Source organism: Dendronephthya gigantea, unplaced genomic scaffold, assembly GCF_004324835.1.
Source record: "Dendronephthya gigantea isolate DGI-Jeju-01 unplaced genomic scaffold, DenGig_1.0 000095F, whole genome shotgun sequence".
Taxonomy (NCBI): Eukaryota; Metazoa; Cnidaria; class Anthozoa; order Malacalcyonacea; family Nephtheidae; genus Dendronephthya; species Dendronephthya gigantea.
In genome coordinates, this window is record NW_021163105.1 from 118,895 (window position 1) to 137,690 (window position 18,796).

At 36.8% G+C, this 18,796-nt stretch overlaps 4 protein-coding genes across 4 annotated transcripts; all 4 read right to left on the reverse strand.

The window, feature by feature from the left end:
- Nucleotides 1–33: 33 nt before the first annotated feature.
- LOC114533868 (FERM domain-containing protein 5-like) lies at nucleotides 34–4,786 on the reverse strand. Its single transcript, XM_028555487.1, has 14 exons — nucleotides 4,611–4,786; nucleotides 3,114–3,218; nucleotides 2,976–3,018; nucleotides 2,658–2,781; nucleotides 2,500–2,552; nucleotides 2,316–2,389; nucleotides 2,179–2,225; nucleotides 2,014–2,101; nucleotides 1,802–1,890; nucleotides 1,654–1,717; nucleotides 1,440–1,528; nucleotides 1,224–1,307; nucleotides 1,050–1,118; nucleotides 34–748 (listed from the first exon to the last, which is right to left on the reverse strand). The coding sequence occupies exons 1-14, from the start codon at nucleotides 4,701–4,703 to the stop codon at nucleotides 304–306; spliced, it is 1,467 nt and encodes a 488-aa protein (XP_028411288.1). The 5' UTR covers nucleotides 4,704–4,786; the 3' UTR covers nucleotides 34–303.
- An 847-nt stretch (nucleotides 4,787–5,633) lies between these two features.
- LOC114533795 (G2/mitotic-specific cyclin-B-like) lies at nucleotides 5,634–8,238 on the reverse strand. The gene is made up of 7 exons (XM_028555389.1): nucleotides 8,057–8,238; nucleotides 7,827–7,964; nucleotides 7,460–7,747; nucleotides 7,089–7,247; nucleotides 6,770–7,006; nucleotides 6,540–6,680; nucleotides 5,634–6,306 (listed from the first exon to the last, which is right to left on the reverse strand). The coding sequence occupies exons 1-7, from the start codon at nucleotides 8,078–8,080 to the stop codon at nucleotides 6,094–6,096; spliced, it is 1,200 nt and encodes a 399-aa protein (XP_028411190.1). The 5' UTR covers nucleotides 8,081–8,238; the 3' UTR covers nucleotides 5,634–6,093.
- Nucleotides 8,239–8,512: 274 nt separating this feature from the next.
- On the reverse strand, nucleotides 8,513–11,617 carry LOC114533794 (dynein assembly factor 4, axonemal-like). The gene is made up of 9 exons (XM_028555388.1): nucleotides 11,367–11,617; nucleotides 10,828–11,112; nucleotides 10,417–10,714; nucleotides 10,196–10,311; nucleotides 9,997–10,100; nucleotides 9,717–9,797; nucleotides 9,376–9,448; nucleotides 9,085–9,190; nucleotides 8,513–8,859 (listed from the first exon to the last, which is right to left on the reverse strand). Exons 1-9 carry the CDS (start codon nucleotides 11,487–11,489, stop codon nucleotides 8,762–8,764), a joined length of 1,284 nt encoding a protein of 427 aa, XP_028411189.1. The 5' UTR covers nucleotides 11,490–11,617; the 3' UTR covers nucleotides 8,513–8,761.
- A 59-nt stretch (nucleotides 11,618–11,676) lies between these two features.
- LOC114533793 (rDNA transcriptional regulator pol5-like) lies at nucleotides 11,677–18,739 on the reverse strand. Its single transcript, XM_028555386.1, has 36 exons — nucleotides 18,522–18,739; nucleotides 18,237–18,440; nucleotides 18,050–18,133; nucleotides 17,858–17,974; nucleotides 17,650–17,772; nucleotides 17,484–17,576; nucleotides 17,295–17,406; nucleotides 17,143–17,228; nucleotides 16,951–17,043; nucleotides 16,785–16,864; nucleotides 16,638–16,701; nucleotides 16,438–16,566; nucleotides 16,124–16,334; nucleotides 15,944–16,029; nucleotides 15,800–15,853; nucleotides 15,634–15,687; nucleotides 15,445–15,546; nucleotides 15,312–15,366; nucleotides 15,057–15,205; nucleotides 14,923–14,974; nucleotides 14,727–14,776; nucleotides 14,266–14,536; nucleotides 14,142–14,175; nucleotides 13,978–14,035; nucleotides 13,777–13,893; nucleotides 13,628–13,703; nucleotides 13,472–13,521; nucleotides 13,294–13,368; nucleotides 13,110–13,180; nucleotides 12,968–13,019; nucleotides 12,824–12,892; nucleotides 12,698–12,739; nucleotides 12,546–12,608; nucleotides 12,351–12,458; nucleotides 12,145–12,269; nucleotides 11,677–12,039 (listed from the first exon to the last, which is right to left on the reverse strand). The coding sequence occupies exons 1-36, from the start codon at nucleotides 18,651–18,653 to the stop codon at nucleotides 11,862–11,864; spliced, it is 3,519 nt and encodes a 1,172-aa protein (XP_028411187.1). The 5' UTR covers nucleotides 18,654–18,739; the 3' UTR covers nucleotides 11,677–11,861.
- Between the last annotated feature and the right edge of the window lie 57 nt (nucleotides 18,740–18,796).

An 18,796-nucleotide genomic window follows, 5' to 3' on the forward strand; every position in this document is an offset into this window, starting at 1 on the left:
GAACCAAAAGTAATCAATCCATTTCAGATGAGCTTACGAAACTTTAATCCCGGCAGCCTATACTACTTGCTAAGAATTTAAAATAGTCTTAATTTAAGTATACTTGTTACATGGAGCAAAAATAAAATATATGCAACTAATTACACTTCACGACAGTTCGAACAACAGCTTCAATGTACTCTCTTAAATACCCCTTGATTGCTCTTATTTCAAAGTAAATGTACGCAAGCGTATTGTGTTCGTCGAACGAGCATGCTTCTTGTGACAAGTCCACTGACATCAAAGAACGCTGGCTCCAGTATCTTACCCAAACCATGAGGTGAAACTCTTGTATGTTGAAGATGACTTCATGCCTTCTTTGTTCATCTGTAATACAACTGCTATGGGTATAATCACCAGTGCTAGCAATAAGAATATAAATAGCACAGACAGGGCTGTTTTTCCGTCGTTCTCAGGCTTCGCGCTCTCTCTCATCATCGCGCCAACATCAGCAACTGGGCCGTTCTCAGTTCCAGTCCTCGTCGAGCCATCGGTTACTTCAACGTTGGTGTGCGAGTGGTTTTGTTCCTCGGGCGGGACATCCGGAATATGCTCGGTCTCGAATTCCTTCAGGGGGTCTGCGCCCGACGATGTACTTGCTGAACTACCACCGGTGGGAGTATCTGCTGAATTTCGGTTGTTGTTCGCGGTTTCAGAAGGTTTCTTCGACCCGGCATCTTGTCTACTCGAGATTCGAATACTTGGCGTTCTAGAAATGGCAAATATGTACAATGTTACACTATTAGCAAACTCTGGTATGACTTTCTACTTTTGACAGATGAAACAGAGCGAGTTAGTCACGAATGTTCTGATACATTTGTTCTCGTAAACGAGCACTCGTAACTTTTCACTTATTCACATCTATCAAAAAAGGAAATCGCAGCTAAGATCGCAACAAAAAATGCAAGTGTCATTTCAGAACTGACCAATACTGATGCACGTGCGTTTCTCGTGAATAAGCGTCACTACTGTATGTCCAGAAAGAGTAACAAATATTTCGACTATATTACCTTTTTATCTCGGGGTTAGGACGTTGGATACTGAGACTATCTTTAATAACCTCGTTTTGAGTTCGTCCACTAAAAGATAAACACAACTAAACGATAAAAAACAGTTATTTTCTTCTACACAGATTCGTTGATTCTACGTGCCATCACAAATGCACAACGTACCAACATACTAACCTGTATTGATATCTCGAGTGGCGCTTAAAGAATCGCTGTGGCGACAAACTAGAGGTTCTTCGCACCTTCGGCTTTATCTCGTTACTAAATGAAACAGCACGGGCAATAAGCAAAGAACAAATGACCATAGTATGTAGCTATGACAAGATTGTGGTGACAAAGTCTTAAGAATAACGGTGCATTAAGCATCAGATCTGGTATAACAACTGACTGTACCTGTAAAACGTGTGATGTTCAATAGCACATTTCCATAAATGCTTGCAAGCCCCGTGGTCTGGTAGACGGAATCCGTAGTTCGCCTTGCGCTGAAAAATACAAAGTTAACACATTAACTCGCAGTACTTACGTATTTTTCCATTGAAGAGGAAAATAGTAAAGTGCAGTGAGTGTTTAATTTCTAGATATTCTGTTCACACGTAGCATATCTCACCTCTTCCTTCTGAATTTGAACATAAAATACTTTACTATCATAGGAGACCTTTAGAACATCAGCCCTGGAAGAACATTGAAAACCCGGCGTGTGAGAAATGCGTGTGAGAAAGGTGATGTTGATATTTGATGACCCATGCCTTACTTACCAAGGAAAACCAGAGACTTTCTTCGCTTCACGAATAATGGCAATTCCTTCTGGTGTGAGCCCCAAATACAACTGTACTCCTTCTTGATCCTGTAAATAAAAATAGTTAAAAGACCATTTTACATTGAAGTCTTACTTGAGGCAGCACAAAAGTATTTGTGACTTGTTTCATATTGGAGTCTGCGACACTCTTTCTCTTCATAAGCAGCCTACCTTGCATGGATGAGGGTCAACTCCATACATTTCCAACAATTTAACTTTATCAAGGAAATCCTTTTCACAATCAGACGGTGTAAGACCACTATAGCAAGAAGAAATTCAGTCAAATGAAAGTCTGTACAGGAATCCAAATTCAGTATTGGTAGAAAGATCAAGTACCTTAAGTTCCTGTGATTTTCTGCAATCTTAGCCTCGAGCTTCTCATTCTACAAGTCATACATGTTGCTTAGTTACAGTAATAAGCTCACAAAATCCCAAATAATCAGTTTTAGTCAATTTATGTTTGAACAAAATACCTGTTTAGGTACAACTCTAAACTCAGACAAATATCCATCTTTGTGATCCTCAGGATCATAGTCACCAAGTTCATCTGGGAAACACAAGAAACCATGCATTATGAATCATTGTCATTATCACAAAACATTCCCTTAACACTCTGCATCTTTATATTAAACTACCACCATGAACCTTGAACATTACCTTGAACAATGTATCCACCAAGGTCTGCCAAATCATTGAATGAACATAACAGCCTAAGGTCAAAGGATGCAAGTAAAATCAGCTTAATTTGCCAATAACGAGCCTATTATCACATCTGCATGAGGCAGCCTGCATTTTGCAACCAAACTATGCCCTACCGTCCATGAAGTATATCTCTTTTAACTTGCACAAATATATGATATCGTGTTATTTCTTCAACAATCTTTCCTGGATCTTGGGGATAAAATTTCACTCGAAAGAAGAGAGTGTAAGGAGGTTTTGCTGAAATGAAATAATGTACTGATTTAGGTTCATTTCAATTTCAATTTCTATTTTATGGGAGATAAAAATAGGTTGCCATTTACAGCACCTTTATTGTTTGCTGTTGAACTTTGAGAAAGAACTTTCCCATCATCAGAAACATTTAGGTTTGAGAATAGCTTTGAGAATGGCATATACAATAGTAAAAAACTCACATTTCATTTGCTTGATAAGGCCTTTGTTGAGGTCTAGCCAGTGCTGAAAGAGCAAACATTGTTAATCACTGAATATTCTGTTTACATTTACGACTTGACTTTATGTGGTATTGGTGTCTAATCAAGGTAAAAACCAACCCTTTGTTTGTCTGTATCAACATAACGAAGGCCAAAGTAATCCTTTTCTAAAAGATCAAGTTCCTTGCAGCACTGATCAAAAACAACCTGACCTTTGGAGTCTCTCTGCAAAAAAGGCACACAATTTAGAGTTAGGTCCAGATGCCAAGGGATGTGATGCAAATCAGATGCTGAGAAAATTGTGGGGAAACATATTCAAAAGATAATAATCCACAGCTATTTTAAGTGAACCCACTCATCAGGATGATAAAGTGTTCTTAACAGGTGTTTTAGACACAAATGACAAGTGTGTGAAAAAGAGATGTGGGATGTTTTGGCATTTATTTATTAATTTGAAATAGACTTGGCCAAGTCTATAGAAAGATATCACACACACACATGCATGCACAAGACAAGAGTATGATCCATATGCATTATATCATACAAGCCCATGTGAGCTTATATTATATAATGCCATAACACATTGATATTAGCAGCCTTTTGCCTTTTAAGTCTTTTCCACTACAAACAGCTAAACTTATACTTTCCAAAATTTAGAGTTTGTGATATGCTAAACAAATCAGCAGGAGGCAAGCTTTTTAATAACATTAGCCTTTGAAACCAACAACTTTCATTAAATTTTTTTACAATTATATTAAATTTTCCCATTTTTCATGAATAAATATAAAATACCTGATATTATGTTTGCCATGGCAAGCATTTTGAGGGCAAATTTGGCATGGTCTGCAAGTACCACCAGGATCCAGGGTGAAATTTGAGATATTTCAAACAGTATAACATGTTTCTGTTTAATTTTTTCGAAGATTTCTGAATCTCATTCATAATTAACTAAATCTGATCTCTCTCGGCTGTCATACTTGACTAAATGCTGCTTGGGCAATAAATTTAAAATATATATCGTTTAAAATATTTTACCTCTATTTATTTTTTAAACGCTATAAGGTCTGACGTAACTTTGCAGCGTCAATTGAAATATTTTGCATGAATTTGTCGATTGAATAAATGATAGAATGCGTTCAAATATATACTTGATTTCCCCCGGCTTGACTACTTGATCTGATCAAGGTAAACAAACGCCAAGTAGCAAAACTGACAAATATTTTTAGGTACTTAATAGACGAAGAAGGAAGCAAATAATACTGAATTAGCTAGATCAGGTCGAATTATTACTTAAGATATCTGACTCTAACATGATCTTTTACGGCGATTTCAAAATTATCTTTGAAGCGATGCTGACCTCTGTTGCGAAAGGATACTGTAGATAATTTTACATTTGATCTTGTGACTTCTAAAAATACTTGTTTATTGACGATCCAAGTGCTGGATCGTTGAACAAAGCATTCTTTTGTAATCTAGTATACTGCATAGACCTCTTATCGATCTTTTCTAATACACAGACACCGCGAAAACGCCTGCCAACAATAATATTCATAAACTATGCTCTCTGGTCGATTACGACATGCATGTAATCCTAGTAATGTTTTGCAGCATTCCTACCTTGAATTCACACGATATTTCTGAGTCATCGAGTAATCGAATTTTGCAATAACAATCCGTTTCGATGATCCCTTTACTTCCAGAGCGTCTCATCGTAAAATATCGTGAGAAAAAGCCAAATACATGTAGTTTTCGTCCAAGTTTATCTTGACAGAGTCACAGAGTTGAGTTTGAAAAGCTGCAAGCGGTGAATTGTTACGTCACTAATTGGGCATGCTCCACTTACCCACCCCTCTCTTGGTACGGTACAATTACCCAAGAATTTTATATATTATATCTTTTTGGTTGCATTTCTTTCCCTAAAGAAAGGATTATTTAAATAATTTACTCTTAAAACGATATAATGTACTGTTCTCGACGTAAATTCGTGCATATCACGATGTCAGAAGACGATATATTATATATTGCGCAAGACTAAACTATCCCTACCCTTACCAACTAGGGAATTATTTTTATGTACATTGAACTTTACTGCACAATTCTCTGAAATGACCTCTCCTCTTTCTTGCCAGATGTTTGTGATTTGCGAAACTTGTTTGAGGATAGGCCAATTCCCTGGACTGAAGAGTTTTTGGCATTTTAGTTATGCAGAAGGTAGTTTGTTTAACCGGCGGTTGGCACGCCATATGGTTACTTGAATACCATCATTTGTTGGTGGAGCACAGCGCAAAACTCGAGCGCAACGACATGAATAAATCGAAATTCATGCGGAAATCCTGCAGTGTTCAAACTGCGAGTACTCAATGCGGAGACGAATCAAGCCAATAAATAAGCACGTTAGGCCCTTGAGAAAACCCTGAGATTAAAACGATTAAATGGAAACCTGGCTCTATCCATTTATGCGTCGCAATTTAATCAAATTTACTCTAATTTCGCAGCTCAAATTCACCAGGTAAAAAGGTCATAAAAATGAAAAAAAAAGAATTGCTTTTGTAGAAAAATGTGTATGGACTTTTGGTCAGTTTCGCTGATAGCAGACTTAACGGCGAGAGTTCACGCGTGATTTTTTATGATTTTATTTCGTATCTACCCTTCCTTCTTATTTACATTTTCACATTAATTGGATGAAAGTTGACCTGCACCACTTAACAAAGTGTTACGTTAATGAAATTAGCTACCAAATGTCCGCTTTCTGGAATGATTAAAATTTAAAATATGGTTGTACGAATAGCAAGGTCAACTGAAAGTACATGCTTATGGTTTTTGTTACAATTATGTAGGAAAATTATTACATTCTTTATTGCAAATTGCACATGTACCATACTCTTGTAGCCCAGCATAAAAACCGAATACAAAATCGAGGTTACTTCCCTATATACTGGTACACGCATTGATAACGGAAAATAAATAAAAACAACTATAATCTTTATAATCCAGACAGTCTAAAACTAATAAAATACTAATCAGCATAAAATTCTTCTTTAAATGGGCACCAGCTAATGCTTTAGTCCAATGGAATTACGATGATTTAAAAATCAATCAGTCACCACTGCGAGTCGGCGAAGTGGTCAATTTGATCGCTCGCAAGAGCTGGCGACAGGCTAACTTTAAGGAATTTATGTTTGGCATATTTGTTCGCAACTGCGGTCAGCTTTGAGTCCTTGTTCTTCGCTTTCATCACCAACTGCGCAAGACGTCGGACGCAAGGTTTTAGGGCGCGCTCCGTGTACGAACTGTAATGTTCTAACGTTGAATCCTAGGGAAAAACGAAATTAATTTTAACAACACAACTCAACTGTAAAAATATTAGCTTTTATGCACCCGGACATGTAACCTCTTATGCACCCCCCTGCAGGATACCCCTTTATCCAAGTAATTGTGGTTTGACAATTCATACCTTCCTCTAATTTGAAGGATGGTCAACTATAGTAATTTATAGAGAGTAGGTTTCAGTAAATTACAGCACTGTTGGAAAATCTCTACACTTACCCAGTCCTGTTTGTCAAGAAGTTTCAAAGATAGATATAAAGCACTTGCAGCCTTCAAAGATGGAAGAAACTTTACTGAATCATAGTCAACCAGCATCAATTCCATGAAAAACTTTGCCATTGTGTGCGTTTCAGAACGAGACTATACAAGAAGAAATAGTGAAAACTTAGAGACTGCCCTGGAACTAAATTCAACTCAAAACACTTAAGATATAGAACCAGGTAACTTACAACAGCAGCTTTGGAATTTCTCCTCAAAAAGTGAAGACACAGGGGATCACCAAGTTGGTAGTCTAAGGCTTCAAACATCTTGGATTCAGTCTTGCGGATGGTGCATTTGTCATAGGCTTGATCTGTTATGTAAACAAAGTCTCCAATCTCTGGAGCATACATTTCCTCATACTTTGAAGCCAAGAGCATTGCAGTCACCCCAATTAACTGGAGTTCACTTCTCAGCACAGTTTCTCTCTGTAAAATGTCAGTGAATTGTTGTATGTTTAATGGATGCAATCATGAAAAATCAAGTCCTTGATACAAAACTGGTGCTTACAGCTAAATATCTGTCAACGAAGGAAACAGTCAGGTAAAGAGTTTCTTGGAGAAGACGAAACTTTTCATGAACTTGTACGAGCCAGTCAACAAGGATTGACCGCATTCTTGCATTTATTTCTTTCTGATCGTTCATGTAATCATGGATGATAAAATTTCTCTAAAAGAGAAAGCAACAATAATCACATAAAATGCACAAAATTAGGACTGATCTTTCAGCTCCACAGTGGGAGTTGAAAAGCAAGATCTTATGGTTTACAACCTTCATCCCAGTAACCTTAGACTGCACAGCTTGGTTAAATATTTTAATGCAACAGGGCATGCAATAGACACACCACTTTTGGTCATTTAAATGACATAATCCAAAATTACCTCGTATTCCAATAAGTAGCGATAGATTTCATTCGCATATTCAGCACATAACTGCGGGTTTTCGTGATCATCAGCATCAATATCTGTGATTTCACAATGTTTCATTGCTTTCGAGACCTGTTCAACGACACCATCCATGTCCATGGGCTCCGTGATTCTCAAGGGGACGCTTTCCTTCTTCTCGACATTTTTTAACTCTGCTTTTGGCAACAACGATGTTGTCGACTTGGATTTGTGAAGAGGTCGACGTGTGTGAATGTTTAGCTCTTTTTGAGTGCGTGTAACAACCTACAGGGACAACCTATTGTTGAAATGTTTTGCGAGAATTTTGCGCAGCAAATTTTTTGAATAAAAAAACAAAACTGACCTTTCCATCGTGAATTGATGTCCCAACATTATTTCCAATATCACCAAGGGTTGCCCTAGTCGCGCGTTGAGCAGCGCCTTTGCCTCGCATCCCGATATTATTTTCTCGGTTATTTCCTTCTGAAATAGTCGAAAGAACCTGAAGAAAAAGCACGAAGCATGAGATTTGTCCACAATCATAACACAAACAATTCGTTCGTTCGAGAATCGATATACGGTACGGGTACTTACATTTCCAAATCGTCTTTGCGCCATTTTCGTTCCTTTTTAGATAGATAAAACTACAGAAATTACTCCGAGAGTTAGCAAAGGATGCCTTTGATACGATAAACTAGAGATCGTCCTTCTTTACAGCACAGAATATAATAAATTTCAACCTTTTTTTCACCACTTCGACACTGCTTTTAAATTCATTCACATCACACGAGGCTTTTTGAATTCTGCACCTCGACCTCTGATTGGTTGATCTTGTAGTCGTCACATGACAAAAGGAACGACTTTATTTCATTACTGAGGAGGGAGGGGTGAGGAAAAAATTAATCCATACGGTCGTTTGCACATTGCATCTAACGATGAACGGTTGCAGGAAACTCGCCATTATTTTTTTATAAAGAGTACATAATACATAAAAAAACGTACATGTCGTTTCTATATATAAATAATAAATAGGAATAAACTATAAATTAGTTCACTGTTCAGATTAATAATCTATTAGAAGTTGGAACGTAAAAATTTCAAGCTTTCCACAAATGATTTTACAAACACCATTCATAGTGGAAGAATAGACTATAATCATCAAATTTAGGTCTGTGGCTTCATCTGTGGCTTCGTACGGCAAACTATCATTGTTTCAACACATGATCAATGCACTATACCACAAGAAAAAGAGGATTTTTGACTTATGAACGAGACAGAGTTAGTTATAAAAGCCTTTTTTCAGTTTCCCTGGATAATCTTGCGAAGTTTTTCTGCATCTTCTTGTAAGTTAACATTCTTTGGATCCAGCTTTATTGCTGATTCGTAATCCATAAGACCTGAAATTCAAAGAATTAGGTTAGTTTAGTTCTTTCTGCTTTTTATAAATGCATTAATATGAGAAGAGTGTTCAACTAGGCTTGTTGATTTGCCGAAAAAATAAGTTACATGATCGAAATAGACAAATATAAAATTTTCTACAAGGATCCTCGTACTTTATAAATATGGACGGATCATCGCAGACGTTCAACAACAACGTACTGTTGCAACATGTCATACATTACCTTCAACGTAGTTCTCCAGCTGAGCTTGAGCTGTGCCTCTTCTCACGAGCGCTTTGCATCTTGATAATGCGTTTGCTTGAACTGGCGGTGTTAGGAGCTCAAGAGCCTGTGAATAAGACAGCCAAATTAACTAATACTGCATATTCTATCTGGCTATAGTATTCTGAACTGTTCAATCAAGAGTTGCAGAAAGGATCATCGTCGCTTATTGAGGAGGAAACCTAAACTATAAACTAATTTTATTCATACAGAATATCTTCGTATCTATATCTAAAAACTTAGGTTACTTACACTGCTACAGTCTTGAATGCATTCCCTGTATTGCTTCATTTGAAGATGACACGCAGCACGATTGGAAAATAGTGTTTGACAGAATTAAGGACACATATATGCAATTGAAATGAAAAAGCACAAGTTATGAAAACCCACTGAAGAGAACCTCTGCGCTAGAGGCAGGCAATCAGTGGCTTATCTTTTGAGATAGTCATTGTTGATTTACATTGTACACGGATCGAATTCTGTCGTAGTCCAAGCGACACCAGCTCTAATCGCGTATCCAGAGCTAATTGTGCACGCACAGCTGGGAATATTTGGAAAGGATTTATCCTTTGGCTGGATTTTGAAAAGGATATGAAGGAATACTGCCATCAAGAACGATAGCGGCCGTGAAGGCATTTATAGCTGCAACAAAGTTTCCGCTTTTGTAGAATGAACTGCAAAAAAATTACAACAATTTTAGTGCAATTTTCTTCTTTTGATAGATGTGAACGACTGGACAGTTACGTGTACTCTGATATGTGAGTGCTGTTATTTGAATATCCGTAACTTATCAACTCATTCACATCTGTTGAAGGAAGAAAATTGCGAGTGTAATCAGACCTATAAATAAGCAGCTAAGAAGATAATAATCACCTTCCTTTGTCTTTTAGCCAAAGTGGGTTCATTTCCTCCATGTCGACTGCATCATTGTTGTCAGTTTTAGTTGTTCGACCTGCAGCGGCCATTTTCGCCAACCACTACAAAAAAACATGACAGTAAAATGGTCAGTACTAGTAGTTTGTTACAGAACAATTTTACTGTGGTTGGGTTATAAAGCTAATGCCAGTCTCACCTCTTCTTCCTCAGGAGCCTTGGACTCACGTGATGGAGTTTTGAATGGTCGATGTGAAAATGAAACTTGGATTGTTCCACTTGATCTGGGAGGAGGGACATCTTTCTTCTTCTTAACTAAAACAAAGAATTTAAAACTTGATTTATTTGGTTACCAGACAGCCCCCTTTAGAGAGGTGTTCTTTTCATCTATTGTGAGTCATGTTCAATTCTAAACCTCACCTTTTTTTGAGAACTTCTTTGGACTGTCATTTTTTGAAGGAATTTTTTTATCGACATTAGACTTTCCACCCTTGGGAGAATTTTCATGTTCATCATCCTCATCGTCAGCATGAATGTCATCATCATGGCTAAATATATCTCCATGGTGATTAGCTGAAGGATCTTGTCTTTGATTGGTTGAACCATTTTCTGTCATGATTTGTTCTGATTCTTGCTTCCATCTCTCCAAACTTTCAGCAGCATTTTTTCTGATATTCTCTTTTGCTTCTTCAATTTTTTTCTTTTCCTCCTCATCTTTCTGCAATCATATTTTAAACATGGATATAAAAGTAAGTTTCAAGCAGTTTAGACACACACTACAACAGCTAATCATAGAATACCAGCAAACACTGGCTAACTATTCAGTCTTACCTTCATCTGTTCTCTCAATGCAAACCTTTCCTGTTCTCGTTTCTCCTTTGCCTTTTGTTCAGCCAAAAGTTCAGCTTTTTTGTGTGAGTCTTCGACAGCCTTCTGACGAGCAGCTGCCATGAATTTCTTGTCCTCAACCCCGGATGCTTGTAAACTGTTCCATAATCCATGCTCACATTTTTCATACTTAAATTTGGCAAGACCACTTGATATAGTTGCTTTGCTGGCGCTTTCATTTATGTTCTCTTTGAGGTAGACTTCAAACATGTACGGCGGATAACTTACCTGGCAATTGTTGAAATTTATTATAGAATGCTGAATATATTTCCTTAGGAGCTGTTGATATAGACCTGTTTTACTTGTTATGGCTGATGAGTGATAAAATTGCAAAACCAACATATTTTAAGTGGACAAAGTGAAATATGAACAGTTTTATGCCACGCGAATCTAATACTTCGTTGCAATTTCAAGTGTCTTAGCTATTGATACGGCGTATTGTGTTAAGAAATTCAATATTTATACCATAATACTCTACATACTTTTAAATATTGCCCCGAAGAGAATATGTCAACTTTATTTGGAGCGACGCCTTTCAAAGGAAGGTCGATAAACACGTTCGTTTCTGTTTCTTCCCATGAGAAATCCTTCACAATAATCGGCATGGTGAAAGAATAACTACACTATTACTCTATCGCGGAATATCGGCGAGAAAAGATGCTTGAAACAAAACGATCTCCCTTTGTTATGAACGGAATGAAAAAAATTACAAAAAATGTCCGCCATCTTTAATTCCAAGACCAGGAACTGGACGCGAGGTTCCATGGTTACAAAGTAATCAATCAATCAAAATAAGCTCAAAAAAATCATTTATTTAATTTGTGATTTTCTGTACCATTTTTCCATTAAAACGGGGAGAGGGTTATGATCCATGGGGTAAAGTTGTGCCTTCTCCACAGTGACACAGTTCATATCATGTACGATGCCTGCCCGAAGTAGCAGTGCCTGTACAACATGTACCATGGTAGCTTCAGTCTTCAACTGTCTTCCTTGTCTGCTTTGCGCTTCTTTTTCTTCATAACTGTTATCTCACTATCCTTGCTCTCGAAGTTTTCAAGTCCGTTATTTGATGTTTCATCCGACATGTTACTTTCACCAGGTTTACATTTTCTTTTTCTTTTCGTCTTCTTCCCCGTATTTTCAGCATCATTTCTCCTAAATTGGATAGCAATCGCTTGTTATAAAACTACGACCTCTTCTCTCGGATGAAATGTTTTGTACACATCCAATGAAACCCATATATATTGTTGAGATACAAACCTCATAATCTCATCTTTCAAACGACTTATCAAATTCTTCAAATCATTAGCTCTTTCAGCTGTCTTGCTTTGAAAGGCAATGTCCAACGACTCTTCCATCTTTTTTTTCTCCAGCAAAGGCCATAGCTACAAAACATAGTTGAAATTTCACCAGGACTGAATGCTGTACATGCAAAAACCTTACTGAAATTTACTACTATCGCTCACCTCTGAGTCAGCTTTCAAAATCTTCACAAACTGCGATACCAGCTTCAAAATCTGTCTCAAATGTTTTGCTTTCATTTCAGCATGAGAAGATGAAAGTTGAAGGAATGTCTGAGCGTAGAGATGAAATTAGATATACTTCTAAGCTCTCAATACGGGTCAACGCTATGCATGTAGACTTAAACTTAATCAACTTACTGAATGAAAAGCTTCTTGCAATGGTTTTGCTATGGCTTTGATATTCTCGTTTTGACCATAGACCTTCAGAAAAAGCATACAACCAAAGTTAGGAGTGAATCTAAACTGCATCCTTTTCAATATCCAAGAAGATCTTTCCTCAAAGTGTTTACCTTTCTATTTAGAAGTTGAGATAACATCGTACACGCTTGTATCTAAAGGGAGACAGTATATCTCAACATAAAACTGGACTAAATTTAGAACTATTGTAGTGGTAATATACCGTGGAATATATGTACCTTTCGGAAATTATTAATGCCCTGTGTGATGTAGTTGACCAAGTCTTTGGCCAACCCCCAGCCGACTTTCTGAAATGATAAATAAACATTGACACATGCAAATGCAGATATCACGGAACCAACTGCAATAACATCAAGACTCACCGGGTATCTGTTTATCAGTTCTTGAAACAACAGCGGATGCAAGTGGGTGTTTCTGGGAGGAATGACAAAATATAGTTTACAAATCCAGATGTGTAACAAGTCGAACGACTCCATTATATTGCACAGAGCTCATGCTGTATACCTGTGTATCATAAAGTCTTTTAGAGCTTCGCTATACGCCGTTGAAACTCGTGAAAAATCCAGATGAACAAACTACACAATTCAAGAGTAAAACAGACATTTCGTTAGAGTTGCAATATTTTGAATGAATGAACTTGAAATATATACACTCGTTACGTCAATGATACAATCTCTGGTAAAATTACCTCGTTTCCCTGTTCATTATATTTCATTTTCTTTTGTTTCTCGTCTGATTCCTTCGCTCCGCGAAGATGACGGATCTAAAATTAACAGATTCAGGAGAATTATTCAAGTTTTAAAGTTTTGAATAAAAATAACCGTAAATACATTTGCTCATATTGATACAAAACACTGCAAACTTACCAGAAATAAACATCCTGTTGACATCAGCGTAACCATGGTGACAGAAGGAGCTGAAATGATGAAACAAGGAATAAAATGAAACCAATATTTGAAGGTATCTGTTGTATACATGAGTTAGGGATACAGGAAGAAGAGTCAAACAAAATCATAACAAACCTTTGATCGCCTGTTTCAAAAGGATTTCAATATTCGAGTGGACGCTTTCGACGTTTGAAGGAGAAAGTTTTGGATGCTGGAAAGTACAGAATTGTACATGTTATCCATCTTTGTTCGCAGAACGTGACATTGATAATCCATAAGCGTACCTCTTTAATTGCACACAATCTATTCTTGAATATCCCCTGTGCGCGCTCGCCCAGAGTTGTAAAATCTTTATTAGTTAAACATGTACGAATTATCTCTAATATTGGTTGCATCAATTCCTAGAAGATACCAGAAAACTGTAATAAATTTCTCCACTCTCGACAGCCAACACAGAATTCATCTCAATTTAAACTTATACCAACCAGTATCAGATCCGTAGATGGCTGTTTCTTAATGATAATCTCAACCAAATCCAAAACCCTAAATTTGGAGATGACAAAATAAAATGGTTGTACAGTAGCTACTAAAACGAGAAGGGCATATTCCAAAGAAACACAAATATTTTCCGCTGTTATGTGCTTTATACCTGAGTTTGAAATGCAGCAAAGATTTCTTGGCATCTAAACAAGAAGAAAACATTAATCAATGTCTGTTAGAGGTCTCAACTGCACCAGTGGCGTAGACTGGTCTTCAACTTCACTGAAATTCACCTTTCATTTTCTTCTTTTCTTGCTTCGCCGTAAGATGTTGTTTAAAAACTTCAGATAAAGCCTCGTCGAATTTCATCATTGCGTCATCATCAAGATCACTATCAGATTGTTCAGCCTCCTTTTCATCATCATCTTCATTCGCCAGAGCGTTTCCCAGAGCTGCTTGAAGATCAACTTTGAACAAAGGATCAACAGAATCCTTCGTGTCATCATCGTCATCATCATCATCACTGCTAGTCTCCTCTTCCTCAGATTCGTCATTATCACCCCCCTGGCAAAATAGCACAATCACGGTCATACAAATAGATTATACTTCATAGCAGGAACGGACACGGGGGGAGGGTGAACGTATTGGAAGAGGATGTATGTAGTGTCTGACCAAAGATAATCAACAAATCCGCCAACAGTAGTAGGCGGGGGGGGGAGCGGCGGGAATGGATGGGGGAAGGATGTAGCTCTACCTGTGAATCATCTTCATCGCCTGAAATCATTTCCTGGTCTTCATCATTCTCTGCAAAGAAACCCGTAATATGAGTCTCGTTAATGTAACTTCGTTGATCTGAATGATGATTTCAGCTATTTTCTCAGCTGTTCTACGCTTAAAACGTGTTAACAGATATTTCCTAAACTTGTACAATTCTTAAATTTGTTGAATACCTTCGATTTGAAGAGCGGAATCCTCGTTTAAACCATTTCTCGGATCAATTGCCTTAAAGGAAAAATGAATATTTCAACACATGCAGATTTCAAAGCAAAGAAATAACATTGTCTTGATGAGCTTTTGAACAGACCTCTAAAATAATTTTCACCGCAGATGATGTGAGATGTGTAACGATGATATTGAAGACTTGACCAACGACCAGACGACGAAGGTTTGATGTTTCTGTCAATAAACTGAGTAAGATCTCTGTCACTACATCCATCCAATGTGGCTCGTTTTCTGGTTGGAAAGATACAAATATTCCTTCAATTGGTACCGAGACCTGATCAATTAGAAGTGACATTCATTTGACTTTTCCCCTGCAACTATTCATTGAGGAGTTTACCTTGTGGCTTGTCAGATATTTGCGCCTTTACTTTATTAAAACAATGGAACAGCTCCTAAATTTAGAGGGTTAAAAATGATATTCAAATAGGCCAATTCACGCACGAGATTTATTTCATAAAGTACATAAATACCTCGAGTATCTCTTGAGCTTGCTGTGTCTCACCAAACAGTTGAACCCCAACGTAAAGAAACATCAGAGTGAAAGCACTGCTCTCAAGCGTCAAGTCAGTGGACTAAAAAAAGTGAAAACGCTTTAAAACTTCAATACTATACTTTTCTTCAAATGAAGGACACAAATATAGTTGATTGAAATTACATACCTTGTCTTCCAGCTTTCGAACAATCTTCATAGTTTTAATAAACACAGCTTGAACCTAAACGAAGCATAGAGTTCTCGTAAAAATGGTTGAAACTGCACGATGAAAATGATGATTGATTTGCCTTTAAAACGGCGATAAAGTAGCGTAGTCAAATATAGTAATATACCTCATCATTCCAGCTCTCTTCAATTACTTCTTTTTCTGGATTTCTCAAAAGATTCTAAAAATTGCAAGAAAGTCTTTCTTCATTGTAATTAAGGATTATTGTCATCAAAGAACTGTGGATAATTACAGCGTCTTTCCACAGTACCTTCGCGTGTTGCATAATGTGAGAAATCCACAAGCGGTCATCTTCTGCATAACCGAACTTTCTTGTCTGAACTTTGCTGGACACCTCTATAAGTTCACCACACACAAAACACAACCTCAAAACTAGTTCCAATCTGTTTCAACTTTAACTAGCAAACAGCATCATGCAATTTCTACCAACCTTTGCTCTTTACTTCAGTATGTTTTCCGGTAAGGGAGGCTAGTTCTCCTAGGATACTGTTGAAGCGCTGTTGACATAGAGAACGTGTTCGACTTGAAATGGCCGGCGAAATGGTTTGTACAAAATAAGCATTCTCAAAGACAAAGAAAACAGCGTCCAAAACCCACAACGAAGTATGTTCCAGTTGTTTACATCGCACCAATGAAAGAAACTATGAAAAAATGGAATATATTGCAGTATAACCAAGCATTTAAATATGCTTACTGACTACGACACAGCTATTAAACTTGATGAAAAAAATTATCCTAACATACCATTCCTAGAACTCCTTCTCTAGTTTTATCCACTTGACCAGGAACACTTGCCTTCTTCAAGTCAGATGTTCCAGCAATGAAGATTTCTTTTAACCATGAGACGAATGAAGGCAAGTCTTGTAATTGCAACTAAAATTCAATAATTTTTAGATGGTTATGAATGCCCTAACTTCACAGTTGTCAAGCCAATCTGATTTTACCTTTGAAAGAAGATTTTCAACAGTCTTCGTCTTTGTGACAGCATCAAAACAAATGTTACTATTTCTAGAAAGAGTGCATTGGAATTGACATATTTTGACACCTGCATTCACTAAAGTATTGTTAAAATGATATAACTATCTAGCTACCTTCCAAGAAGCTGTTTAAGTATTTGAGGAATTAGTTCCTGCTTCCCATTTACTATTATCATGTTGGCAAGTCCTTCAATCTGGAAATATATAAAACAAAAATATAATTTTTATGCTTCAAGTTAATAAACCAGCTTCATGTCAATGTCACTGAAAGAAATCTTACCATCTGTTTGATCGCAGGATATAAATAATTTGTGTCATGACCCAGAGAATTGAAAAGACAATGCATGAGTTGTGGACTAAAAACAATTGCAACCTTGAAAAAAGACCAAAAAGTAATTCTCAAAAAACCACAGCCAGAATTATATTGTAGAATATCCCTAACTCTGGATCAAAACAACATGTAAATTTCTACCTGTTCTGAGGAAAGTATTGGCAAAACCTTTTCCAGCACTTTGAAACCCATAAACTTTCTTTCATGAGAAGATTGGAAGAGATTTTCTAAAATTAAGGTTTAATTAATTAAAAAATATCACAATAAATTGAAAAAAGAGTTGCATATAATACCATCAACTACTGTCATCCAAAATTTCTCAAAATCAGATCTTGAAGAGTTCAGAACTAAATTAAGAACTTCGTCCCACACAATGTGAACTCTTGGATGTGAAGTGTGGGCATTCTGAAGAATATGAAAAGCACAAGGTAAAGTTGTTGTTTTATATATTTAATCTTGACAACAAAGCAGTTCCTAATAACCTGTAAAATTTTAGCAAAGAGTAAATAGTTATCGATAGCATCAAGATGGCAGCTTGCCCAAGATTTCTTGAATGTTTTTCTTCCAATATCATCCTAAAAACAACAAAATATCTGAGATGAAGTGGATGACCGTATCGATCCTTCATTCTTTACTCTTCTTTCTTACCTTGAACAATCTCCAACTGGCCAAAATAAGGACCAGGGAATCTGGAGTGCATTTTCCTGCGACACATTTTATTTCATTTTCCAAAATTGGCATAACATATTCTTCAAATTCACTAAAGTTCAACTTTAAAAAAAACATCATTTTGATATATATAAGTTTGATATTTCATCAGATTTTGTTAATATATAGTTTGACATTCCCTCTTTACCATTGTAATTATATCAACAATAGCTCTATAACATGTTTCCTGAAGATAGCTTTTCTTCGCCAACACCTCTTTTATTCGTTCAATCACAAGTTTTATGGAGGATCTTTGCAGTTTTTTCTGAGATAAAGAATTAGTTTTAGTTAACGAAAAGTCTTGGCAGCAATTGATATGACCAAACAAGATTTAACATACGTTGTTATTGTCTTTTGCAAGACAAATTGCTCTCCCAAGAGCAACCAGCCCAAAAATTTGACCAATATAAGCATCCCTTTCTTCCTTAAAAATAAGAAAGATCAGTTATAAGTTTGACTATAAGTTTGACTATAAGTTTGACTCCAACATTAACAACAAGGTTATATATACTGCACATGAAACATACCTGACTTGAGGATGTTTTTGTGACAGTTAATGACTCTTTAATCAAGTTTATGATATCATCAACAGTAATAGTATCAAACATCAAAACTATTTCAGTCAAAGCCATTGCAAAGCCTTGTCTTGCTGCCTTTCTAGATGAAGCTAAACCTTTAATAAGTCTTTTCAATGTATAGCTTAAGTCATCAAGCCTTTCTTCAGTGGTACTCTAGACAATAAGAAAGTGCAACCAGCAATGATATAGCTGATGCATGCTTTACAACTGTATGTAGTCTTTGACCCAACTTACATCATTCTCAATTGCCTGTTCGTTTTTTGGCGATCGTAGATACTGTATCAAGGTTACACCAGCATCAATACGTATCTTCTCATTCGTCGATGCCAGATCCCAAAAATGTGACAGCAATGTTTTCTCAGACATGATTTTATTTCAAAAACATTTCGACAACTTTACTATTTCGTGCAACTTTTCTGGACATAAACAAACGCATGCATGTGCCATGTGCTCACCCGACTCGTTTTTAGAAGCCCACGAATTTCATTATTCAGCAGTTTTTGACGTTA

Bases quoted from the DNA above. Each gene is read 5' to 3' on its own strand.
- LOC114533868 (XM_028555487.1), bottom strand. From the start codon at position 4,703: ATGAGACGCTCTGGAAGTAAAGGGATCATCGAAACGGATTGTTATTGC. The intron at 2,390-2,499 runs GTAATGTTCAAG...TGTGTTTCCCAG, and splicing joins TGGTGGATACATTGTTCAAG to ATGAACTTGGTGACTATGAT. The intron at 1,529-1,653 runs GTGAGATATGCT...TGTATTTTTCAG, and splicing joins TTCAAATTCAGAAGGAAGAG to CGCAAGGCGAACTACGGATT.
- LOC114533795 (XM_028555389.1), bottom strand. From the start codon at position 8,080: ATGGCGCAAAGACGATTTGGAAAT. The intron at 7,748-7,826 runs GTCAGTTTTGTT...TTGTCCCTGTAG, and splicing joins CATCAATTCACGATGGAAAG to GTTGTTACACGCACTCAAAA. The intron at 6,681-6,769 runs GTAAGTTACCTG...CTTCTTGTATAG, and splicing joins GAAATTCCAAAGCTGCTGTT to TCTCGTTCTGAAACGCACAC.
- LOC114533794 (XM_028555388.1), bottom strand. From the start codon at position 11,489: ATGCCGATTATTGTGAAGGATTTCTCATGGGAAGAAACAGAAACGAAC. The intron at 10,312-10,416 runs GTGAGGTTTAGA...TCTTTGTTTTAG, and splicing joins AAAGAAGTTCTCAAAAAAAG to TTAAGAAGAAGAAAGATGTC. The intron at 10,101-10,195 runs GTGAGACTGGCA...GTTTTTTTGTAG, and splicing joins AGGCTCCTGAGGAAGAAGAG to TGGTTGGCGAAAATGGCCGC.
- LOC114533793 (XM_028555386.1), bottom strand. From the start codon at position 18,653: ATGTCTGAGAAAACATTGCTGTCACATTTTTGGGATCTGGCATCGACG. The intron at 13,181-13,293 runs GTAATTTTACCA...TGAATTGTGTAG, and splicing joins ATAATGAACAGGGAAACGAG to TTTGTTCATCTGGATTTTTC. The intron at 12,040-12,144 runs GTTTGTATCTCA...TATCCAATTTAG, and splicing joins TTGAAAGATGAGATTATGAG to GAGAAATGATGCTGAAAATA.